The 12,046-nt window shown below is 43.4% G+C and overlaps 1 protein-coding gene across 1 annotated transcript in view; it reads left to right on the forward strand.

Moving 5' to 3' along the window:
• Nucleotides 1-5,629: 5,629 nt before the first annotated feature.
• LOC118363240 (MORC family CW-type zinc finger protein 3-like) overlaps nt 5,630-12,046 on the forward strand; it is a 12,154-nt gene continuing 5,737 nt past the window's right edge. Inside the window, exons 1-3 of the mRNA XM_052487974.1 lie at nt 5,630-5,950; nt 6,098-6,170; nt 8,781-8,913. Of these exons, the coding sequence (XP_052343934.1) occupies nt 5,912-5,950; nt 6,098-6,170; nt 8,781-8,913 (245 nt within the window). The 5' untranslated portion in view covers nt 5,630-5,911. The remainder of the gene's footprint in view (nt 5,951-6,097; nt 6,171-8,780; nt 8,914-12,046) is intronic.

The raw sequence follows: 12,046 nt of genomic DNA on the forward strand, positions 1-12,046 counted from the left end.
CCCCATCCCCTGTCCCAGTTCCTATACCATCCCCATCCCCTGTCCCAGTTCCTATACCATCCCCATCCCCTGTCCCAGTTCCTATACCATCCCCATCCCCTGTCCCAGTACCTATACCATCCCCATCCCCTGTCCCAGTTCCTATACCATCCCCATCCCCTGTCCCAGTTCCTATACCATCCCCATCCCCTGTCCCAGTTCCTATACCATCCCCATCCCCTGTCCCAGTTCCTATACCATCCCCATCCCGTGTCCCAGTTCCTATACCATCCCCATCCCCTGTCCCAGTTCCTATACCATCCCCATCCCGTGTCCCAGTTCCTATACCATCCCCATCCCCTGTCCCAGTTCCTATACCATCCCCATCCCCTGTCCCAGTTCCTATACCATCCCCATCCCCTGGTTCAGTCCCTGTCCCAGTTCCTATACCATCCCCATCCCCTGTCCCAGTTCCTATACCATCCCCATCCCGTGTCCCAGTTCCTATACCATCCCCATCCCCTGTCCCAGTTCCTATACCATCCCCATCCCCTGTCCCAGTTCCTATACCATCCCCATCCCCTGTCCCAGTTCCTATACCATCCCCATCCCCTGTCCCAGTTCCTATACCATCCCCATCCCCTGTCCCAGTTCCTATACCATCCCCATCCCCTGTCCCAGTTCCTATACCATCCCCATCCCCTGTCCCAGTTCCTATACCATCCCCATCCCCTGTCCCAGTTCCTATACCATCCCCATCCCGTGTCCCAGTTCCTATACCATCCCCATCCCCTCGTTCAGCCCCTGTCCCAGTTCCTATACCATCCCCATCCCCTCGTTCAGCCCCTGTCCCAGTTCCTATACCATCCCCATCCCGTGTCCCAGTTCCTATACCATCCCCATCCCCTGGTTCAGCCCCTGTCCCAGTTCCTATACCATCCCCATCCCCTGTCCCAGTTCATATACCATCCCCATCCCCTGGTTCAGCCCCTGTCCCAGTTCCTATACCATCCCCATCCCCTGTCCCAGTTCCTATACCATCCCCATCCCCTGTCCCAGTTCCTATACCATCCCCATCCCCTGGTCTTTTTCCTGCCTCTGGTTCGGCTCCTGTTGCCCAGGGGACAGGGGCTGAACTCTTTCTCCAGCTGCCATAGGAGTCCCCCAGATCAGGACTGATCCACTGCAGCACCATGTCATAGGCCATCCACGTCAGTAGCACTGGGAAACCACAGGGGAGACAAGAGGGACATGGCTGTCAGAGTCAGACAGTAGTGGGCCATACTAAGTATGATTTAAAACACATGGCAGAATTTGTATTGAATTACACACACCCATTATCTTTTCTAAATGCAATTAAAAAAAGGGGTGGGTAGTAAATGAAATATGGCAGTAGAGTTAGGAATTGTCAAAGTAAAAAGACAGTGTCAGCTATTTTTTCTAAGAATAGCACTAGCTACATCACACAGATGCTTAATAACGCTTGCTACCATACCTGATATATTTTCCACGTCTTTAATCATTCTCTCTAAATCCTTGATAAACTCCATCATCTCTTCGCCACAGTCATCGCCACAGCCATCTACAACCCCCATATATTCTCATCAAGATTCGAATAACTAACATTAGCTATTTAATAGCTAGTTAATTAGCTAGTTAACATTAATGGTTCCAACCAACACTGTAAATTATTAATGAATGTACCTAACTGATTGTGATAAATATGTATATGGTAAATAAGCATAAGGTATGGACGTGGATGAACTGGTTTATACATTTTCAAATCCGTTTTATTTTTGTGACATTTGATTGACAGGTTCACGCAGCTAGCTAAATTCATCATTAGAACCATAGGATTGTATGGTTATAAGATGAACTTAGCCTTAAGACGCTATTGGGAAACCGGGCCCAGCAAAACGGATGAAAGACTGTGGCGGTATAGGGACATCTAGTGGTCAAAACGTGGTACTTTCACACTACTTGATGGTAGATAACGCAAGTGATTTCAATTACTTATTTCTTTGAACAGGGGAACGAAACATTACCAGATTCACAGAGAATACATTATATAGTATGGATAAGCTATATTCCAAGCCACAGCTTCATAATACTTGTCAAACATAAAGAACTTATACTGTTTATTGGTTGTTAGGGTTGGGGCTTTTTTTTAAATAATTTTTGGGGATTCCTAATACTCATTGGTAGGAAGAAGTTTGGTCCAAATTAGTTTTTTTTAGAACTATATTTATTTGATATTACCTGAATCCTATAAATTAAAATAACCAATTTGGGAGCAATAAAATAGCTTTATTTCCCCCGAAATCAAAATAGATTTCAACAAAATATTTTTTTAGGAATGCCAACCTTACCTGTTTCTAACTACAGAAACCATTTCAGAACAATCTGAGATGGTGGGTGTCATGGCTTGCTGAAGTGACATGGAATGACTCATATACTGTATGTGTAACAGTTTTGCTTCCTCACCTCACCCCTACCTGGGCTCAAACCATGGACCCTCTACACACATCAACAACTGCCACCCACCAAGCATAGTTATCCATTGCTCCACAAAAGCTGTGGCCATTACAGAGCAAGAAACAACTACTTCAAGGTTTCAGAACGAGTGACGTCACCGATTGAAACACTGTTAGTGTGCACCCCACTAACTAGCTAACCATTTCACATCGGTTGCATATGCACTTGCCAAATGTTTTAACATCTGTCAAACAGTTATTCCATTAAATGTGAGATATTTTGGCCTTACTACTGTTATTTTCAGTGTTCGCTTTATCCAGAAACCCTGCTTTTTCAGGGACTCCCTGAAACTTACCTGAGGCCCCTGGGGGTCCCATAGGGGGTCCAGACTTGTTGTGCAAATCACTGGCTATAGGAAGTTGTTTGTATGGCTGAATAGTGCAACATTCTGTGGTCTGTTTCAATACCCAGGAGATAAGCCTGTAAGGTCAAGGTGAAGGTTCAATGTACACTAGACTAGAACACACAGTCCTGTTTTTGTTTTTTCAAACAAGCAGAGAAATACGCTACTTCTGTGCTCACTGGGGCTATTGTGGCATTTCCTTTCCTACACTATGAGTTTTAGACCATAGCAGCACTTACTACTTTGGTACTCTCAATGTCGATAGAAGTTGTTGTTCTGCGAAATGGCAGCCACTAAAGGCTTCTCTGAACTTTGAATCCACAGGTTCACCAACTTGCAACTCCCACTCCAAACCAACTTGTAACTCCCACTCCAAACCAACTTGCAACTCCCACTCCAAAACAACTTGTAACTCCCACTCCAAACCAACTTGTAACTCCCACTCCAAACCAACTTGCAACTCCCACTCCAAACCAACTTGCAACTCCCACTCCAAACCAACTTGCAACTCCCACTCCAAACCAACTTGCAACTCCCACTCCAAACCAACTTGTAACTCACACTCCAAACCAACTTGCAACTCCCACTCCAAACCAACTTGCAACTCCCACTCCAAACCAACTTGCAACTCCCACTCCAAACCAACTTGTAACTCCCACTCCAAACCAACTTGCAACTCCCACTCCAAACCAACTTGCAACTCCCACTCCAAACCAACTTGCAACTTGCAACTCCCACTCCAAACCAACTTCCAACTCCCACTCCAAACCAACTTGCAACTCCCACTCCAAACCAACTTCCAACTCCCACTCCAAACCAACTTCCAACTCCCACTCCAAACCAACTTGCAACTCCCACTCCAAACCAACTTGCAACTCCCACTCCAAACCCACTCTAAACCAACTTGCAACTCCCACTCCAAACCAACTTGCAACTCCCACTCCAAACCAACTTGCAACTCCCACTCCAAACCAACTTGCAACTCCCACTCCAAACCAACTTCCAACTCCCACTCCAAACCAACTTCCAACTCCCACTCCAAACCAACGTGCAACTCCCACTCCAAACCAACTTCCAACTCCCACTTCAAAACAATCGATTCCTCGACTCCTTGCCCGTCGACTCCCATTTATGTGTGTCAAGCTTCTCGACTCGTAAAATTCGGTATTTTTGCAACGGAGGAAAGTTTTCGTAGGCTACTTCCGAGAACACAAACTCTCATGTATTTCACAGCAAAGAAAGAGCCAGCGAGAGAGAGGGGGACTTGAGATAGGGGAGGGGTACAGTCAGGCATGTTGGCCACCAGGCAGACAGTTAGAACTGCATCGGTAATCAAAATATGTATAGGCTATGGCAGTGCTGTATTTTATACTTTTGGTGAATTTACGAGGCAGATTACCAAAGATATAGCCGACTGTCTGCCTGCCCTGATCCACTCTCTCCCTCGCCTGCTCTTTCTCTTCGCTATGAAAAACGCTAGTGTGTGTTTGGTCTTCGGTCCGCTGCGTGTAGAAAATATCGGCCTACTTCTTAGGCTGGCTGTTGATATATTTTCAGTGGCGGTTCTAGCACCATTCTGCACCAACTGCAATTTGTATTCAGACATTTGGAACAACACAAATAAATAATCATAACATTTAAAAATATATACAAAAATAAGACTCATAAATATAAAAAAGTAACAAAGACAAATATAAACAAATGTGTGTTTTTGTGCACTCCAGCATCAATACATTACTCATCCCCCAACACCATCAACCAAGAATCAAGACTAAACCAATTCACCTTGCTGGTGTGCAGACTGGTTTTATATTATTCTTAACGATTTAGCACAAACCAGGAAAAAAGGCAACAATATGTCTGTGAAACTATATATTCACAGTATTGTGAATGAATCGCGGTTTATTTGGTAGCATGTCGTAGTGTGACTCATTTGACTAATTGCAGTAGTACTGTACAGAATTAGAGGTGCACTATTTGATAGATTCCCCTGCTCACCCTACCTCGGGATCTCAAGCAGCAGCTCGAATCTGTAGGATGGGGCGTCTTGTTATTAGGAAGGATGTCTACCATGGATAGCTCAAATAATTATTATGATCACACTTCATCTATTTAAATATTATGGGGACACCTATACATTTGGCAGTCCAGCACGAGTTATTAGTGTAGCGTATTATTGTCTTGACATGACATTGAAATATCTTCACGCCTTCCGTCATAAGAGTCAATTGCATTTGAAAATAAAGATTTACAGGGGGACGGTTTGGGAAAACGAATCCTGTTTGAATCGTCCTTAGAAATACCCACATGCCTGAATAATAATTGCATAACCAACGTCTGTAGTAATACACGTCCGAATAGGGCTATAACATGGAAAATAACAGGTTGAACCATTTAGAATGCGCCCCATAATCTCATGGGATCCGTCGTGGGTGCACACAGCATAAATATGACATAAACAATTATAGTTTCTACACATCACATTCTATATGCAAACCAAATTGGTTGTTATAGGTTAAGTTGATAAGCAAATTGGCAGCATCATGCTCATGTTAGTCCTCTAGAACGCAGGTGTAGTCTTCCTAGTATGACTCTGAAATAATGAGGTGGCGTGTACGTGTGCGCGCATCCGTTTCAGCGTGTTTGGGAGTCTTCTACTCCAAAAACCATGGAGTCGTGCACCACTCAGGGTTGGTTACGGTTAGCGTTTGTTAAACATAATACATAAATTGTAGAAATGGGCGGGGTTTGTGACTGTGGTATATAAACTAGTGACGGGGGTTGAGCAGATGCCGCGTTTAAGTACTAGTCGGAACTAGGAAACTCTGAATTTTCGGACTCGCTAACTGTTCGATCGCGTCGCGTGTATAACTAGGCTACAACCTTTAGCGAGTCGAACATTTCAGAATTTCCTAGTTTCGACGAACGCGTGAACGCGACAAGACAGACCTGTGCGAGCGGCCTGTTGCTACTCACTACGTAGACACAGTTTAAACTCTGTACTGTCTTTGACGTAGGTGTCGTTTGCCTGCTAGTGGCTTTCACTGTAAAAACATGGCGAGGTTTAGCGAGCATGGGATTCGCCTCAGTTCCGTAAGTATTTTTCAAATAAGTTATTTATTGTGTGTTGTAAGCTATTTCGTTTGTAATTTGCATTCGTTCTTATATGCTAGATGTGTTGTTGACGTTTTGTTTTTATTATAAAGGAAAATAGTAAATATCGAAGTTGTTTTTTTGCAGATGAGTCCGTCCTTCCTGAATAGTAATTCAACAAGTCATACGTGGCCTTTCAGCGCAGTTGCAGAACTAATAGGTAACAACAGTCAACTTTCATTTTGATATTCTGTGTTTTCATTTCCCCTTCCGCTGAAGGCAGGAAAGTTGCAAATGTTTGTGCCTAAAAATGTACTGGTGGCATGGCTTCCGCATAATACAATACAATAGCCGCCTTGTCTGTGTGTGTGTGTTTGCCCGCACTTCATCGACAGTCTACCATCCACCTGTTCTTTTCTCATCTCAATATGTGTCACATGTGACAGTATAAGTTATACTTTAGTTATAACATGTTAGTATATTCAAATGAAGTTCCATATTTTACAGAGGAGAAAATGTTATGCCTACAGTAACTTCATTATGACGTCGCTTGCCAGGCATTCACATCATATTTTTCTCGCGTTACTATGTTTTATTTAGGTGGAATTTAGTTCCTCATTCATATCAACGCAGTAACACTACTTGCGATGCGCGTAAAATATGTTTTATATTCATGTTCGTTGTTTATTCTCATCTAAATACTGTATATGTTTCAAGTTGTCAGAGTTGAGAAGCCTCCGCTCTGTGCATGAATAGGCCCTGGAAGTAAGGGTGCTGATCGAGAGTACTTCAGCAACCCCTGAAAAATCTGAATTAAAAAATATATCTATATTTTTTTATTATTATTATTTTAATGTAGTGCACTGGGCCTTTAATATTCCTCTATTAGAGGACAATCTGCAGCTCGGGCAAACCCCAGCAACAAAAATAATTGCAGCACCTCCACCCCTAAACTACTTCCCGCAGCTATGTGTGCATGATTATTGGTTGGAATAGACCAGTTGGTTCGTGCCGTGTGCATTGTCCGTTGGTCACCTTCAAATTTGTGAAAGCCTCTGCGATTTGCATACTTGGAATAACCCCGAGTGTGGTGCACACTGTAGACTTGCATTTGGTTAAGATACGCAGTGCTTGACTTGGGCAGGAACTCACCTTAGCTGAGTACCAGCACCCTAAATGTTCTACGACTTGAGCTCCCGTTCCCCTTACAGAATATTAACTCAAAAGTATTGTGGAGCTCCTGCACCTAAATATAAACAGTACCTGCACCCAACTTGAGTACCAGCACCTATTTTAGTCCAAGTCAAGCACTGAATATACATACTGGGCGCGTTCGAGCAGATCACTTTTGTCAAGGTGGTGACCTTACAACGTGTGTTGCATTATGGGGATAAAAATGGTCCGACTTGACAACTGCATGAGCTTTACAAAAACCATGTGATCAAAGGTCATGAGCTTTACAAAAACCATGTGATCAAAGGTCATGAGCTTTACAAAAACCATGTGATCAAAGGTCATGAGCTTTACAAAAACCATGTGATCAAAGGTCATGAGCTTTACAAAAACAATGTGATCAAAGGTCATGAGCTTTACAAAAACCATGTGATCAAAGGTCATGAGCTTTACAAAAACCATGTGATCAAAGGTCATGAGGTTTACAAAAACCATGTGATCAAAGGTCATGAGCTTTACAAAAACCATGTGATCAAAGGTCATGAGCTTTACAAAAACCATGTGATCAAAGGTCATGAGGTTTAGACTCTAGTCGACTGCAAATTTCTGAAGTTGCTATTCACCAACTTCATCCTGCAGCCATCACTGCATTGTGGGAGGCTGTCAACCAATCATTAGGGTGCATTTGTTTGACCCACGTGAACGTGACCAAAGATGTGACTAAAACAGAAACCAACCTTTCTGCAGTTCATGTATAATTGAATGTGATATTTGAGGCTCTCTTTCACCAATTGATAGTACAATGTACACACCCATATTTACAACTTGTGACTGTGTGATATGGGGTTGGTGACATGTTTATTTTGCCATTAAAAATACACTTTTATAAACAATGGCAACACTGCCATGTTGCACTGAGCCTTCCTATTGGAAAACCACATTCATGTCCGGCTTTCGGCTGTTGCAGATGCACCTCCCCGACTTCACTCCTGGACTCAAACAAGACCATTGTTTTGTAACTTTGTTTAAAGGCCCAATGCAGTTATTTTATATCAATATCAAATCCTTTCTGGGTAACAGTACCTTACTCTAATAGATTTCCATTCAAATGGGCAAAATAGCTTTTAGAATTTTGCTAGGACTGTGTGGTAGTGAAAACTGAAAACTAGCTGTTATTGGCAGAGGTTTGGAGCTCAATTTGTTATTGGTCTATTAACGAATTTACCGCATGGTGATGTCACCATGGAAAGCCTAAACTCCAGTCCATGCAAACCTACTGATTAGAATGTCCCGTGTAGATTTCATTTTCAAACAGCAACTATCAGGAAATAACACTGATCAAGTTTTTAACACTTGCAGTGTTAGTTTCCTCAACTGTTGTACAATATGATATAAAACACAGGACATCGTTTGAAATGTGGGGTACTGGGGTCACAAGGGACCACTTTTACATTATGCAGGATAAGTTGGTCAACTGATTTGAATAATTACAGTACACCCCTGTCTAAACACAGTTACTGTGAAGCACTGTGTGACTTTTTCAACTTGTTCTACAATAGTTTTTACAACCATTGTTCATGTAAAAAGGGCTTTATAAATTAATTTAATGATTGATTGATTGATTGATTGATTGATTGATTGACTTTGTGCTGTGTAGATAATGCGTCAGACCCGGGCGTGACAGCCAGGCAGATCTGGATAGATGTGGTGGAGGAACAGCAACAGCTCTGTCTGGCCTTCACTGACAACGGCAGCGGCATGACCCCCAACAAACTGCACAAAATGCTCAGGTGAGAAACAAGCTTACGTGCGTTTGGCTACACACACACACTGCTGTTTGATCATCCATGTTGCAGCCTCTACACACACACACACACACTGCTGTTTGATCATCCATGTTGCAGCCTATACACACACACACACACTGCTGTTTGATCATCCATGTTGCAGCCTCTACACACACACACACACACTGCTGTTTGATCATCCATGTTGCAGCCTCTACACACACACACACACACACACACACACTGCTGTTTGATCATCCATGTTGCAGCCTACACACACACACACTGCTGTTTGATCATCCATGTTGCAGCCTACACACACACACACACACACACACACACACACACACACACACACACACACACACACACACACACACACACACACTGCTGTTTGATCATCCATGTTGCAGCCTCTACACACACACACACACACACACACTGCTGTTTGATCATCCATGTTGCAGCCTACACACACACACACACACACACACACACACACACACACACACACACACACACACACACACACTGCTGTTTGATCATCCATGTTGCAGCCTACACACACACACACACTGCTGTTTGATCATCCATGTTGCAGCCTCTACACACACACACACACACACACACACACACACACACACACACACACACTGCTGTTTGATCATCCATGTTGCAGCCTATACACACACACACACACACACTGCTGTTTGATCATCCATGTTGCAGCCTCTACACACACACACACACACACACACACACACACTGCTGTTTGATCATCCATGTTGCAGCCTCTACACACACACACACACACACACACACTGCTGTTTGATCATCCATGTTGCAGCCTACACACACACACACACACACACACACACTGCTGTTTGATCATCCATGTTGCAGCCTCTACACACACACACTGCTGTTTGATCATCCATGTTGCAGCCTACACACACACACACACACACACACACACACTGCTGTTTGATCATCCATGTTGCAGCCTACACACACACACACTGCTGTTTGATCATCCATGTTGCAGCCTACACACACACACACACACACTGCTGTTTGATCATCCATGTTGCAGCCTCTACACACACACACACTGCTGTTTGATCATCCATGTTGCAGCCTCTACACCAGGGGTCCCCAAACTTTTTCCTGTGAGGGCCACATAACTTTTCCCTTCTCTGATGGGGGCCGGTGTCAGTTTGTAACAGAAAAAGTGTGACGATCGTAGGGGAGCTTAAAAAATGTATTGTTTTCCAGAAAGCCACACATAACCAAATAACCCTTTCCAGGTTCTTTACAGAAAAAAGTCAGGAAACAAATAATAACACTATTAATTAAATACATAATAAATAAATAACCCTCTCTGAGTTCTTCACAGAAAAAAACAGGAAATAAATAATAACTAAATAACTCTCTCTGGGTTCTTCATAGAAAAAAAAGCCATGGAACATTAACTTTCTGTCGTGCCATGCACAATCTTAACAGATAAAAGTTCAGCTCAGTTGTCAGAGCAGAATCTCTCTGACACATATGAGCAGTCTCTTAAAGTGCTTGTGTTCCTTCCTTATAATCCTTTTGTAGGTTCCAGTAGGCTTGTAGACACAGCTGTTTGCAGCTCTCTCTCATCAACTTCCCTGTGAAAACCACAAAAGAAGCAGGTTGAGAAACTGAACTAAGTGATACAGCACCTACACAGCACAATACATTTCACTACCAGTATGGTTGTAAAGATGGATTTTATCCCAGTAGATTTGATTATGGTTATATTTGTTTATGCTCAGAATGACTCATTCAAGTCAGAAAAGTGAGCTTACCTATCTATGTATGTTCATCAGTGTGAACTGTGGGCCTGCATCTGGCTGGTGAGAAGTTGAATATCAGGTTCCATTCTAGTTACAGCCAGTCTCAAGCAGTGATGCAAATGTTCATCTGTCAATCTTGATCTCATCGGGGTTTTCAGCAGTTTCATGCGAGAAAAGGTTTTCTCGCAGATATACGTGCTGCCAAAAACTGTGGACATTTTCATTGCGTGTTTTTGATGTTTGGATATGTGTCGTTTGGGAGGGCGGCATAGAAGTCAATGAGACTGTTGGGCTTGAATGCGTCTTTCAGAACATCACAGTTCTGTAACTCAGCCAACTCAAACTGATATGAAGGCTGGGCTTCATCAATGTCTGCAACAAAGGGGTTCTGAAAAAGACGGATTTCTTTTGCATGAACATGTAGTTCACTGAATCGCACACCGAACTCCGCCTTCAGCATTTCCAGTGCTTCCACGCACTTTTCAGCTGGGAACGGGACCGCTGGGTTCTCTGTCGACAGGTTTTGGGTAGCAGGAAGATGTACGAAGTTGCGCTTTTTCACTGGAGGCCTGCCAGCTCCTCGCATATCTCAAAGTTTGCGCTAACTCCACGAATAAAAATGAGCAGTTGCGCTGTGTCTTGCACGTCCGTGCTCTCATCCAGTGCTAATGAAAACAAGTCAAATTCTTTCGTCTTCTGCTGCAGCTGGGCATATACATTACTCCCGATTTCTTCAACGCGTCTGGTGATTGTACTCGCCGACAGACTTACGGCATTAAATGCATCTTTCTTCTCGGGACACACCTCCTCCGCGACAGCATCCATACATTTCTTAACAAACTCTCCGTCAGTGAAAGGCTTACCGCTTCTTGCTATCAGTTTAGCAACCCGAAAGCTGGCCCGAACGGATGCCTGGTTCAGCTGAGCTTGGCGTACAAATGCATTCTGCTGAGATAGTAGTCCACTTTTTAGCTTTGAGAGTTTGTCTGCTCGTATTTGGCCTTGCAAGCTATCGTGGGATTCATAGTGTCGGCGAAGATTGTATTCTTTGAATACCGCCACCGTCTCTTGACAGATGAGACAAACAGCCTTTTCTTTGCATTGAACAAAAAAATAATCGTTTGTCCACTGCAGGTTAAATACCCTGCATTCTGAATCAATTTTTCTCTTACCTAACCTTTTCGCCATTATTCCGTTCTCTCTTTGACAGGGCCGGGCCTAGGATTTTTTTTTTCTGGAGGCCAAATAGGAAAAAAATTCGATAGCGTCTCTTGGTATTGTTCAGAGGGCCGGGCCAAATGTGCTGTATCCGGCCC

This window comes from Oncorhynchus keta, chromosome 30 (assembly GCF_023373465.1).
Source record: "Oncorhynchus keta strain PuntledgeMale-10-30-2019 chromosome 30, Oket_V2, whole genome shotgun sequence".
In the NCBI taxonomy this organism is placed as follows: domain Eukaryota; kingdom Metazoa; phylum Chordata; class Actinopteri; order Salmoniformes; family Salmonidae; genus Oncorhynchus; species Oncorhynchus keta.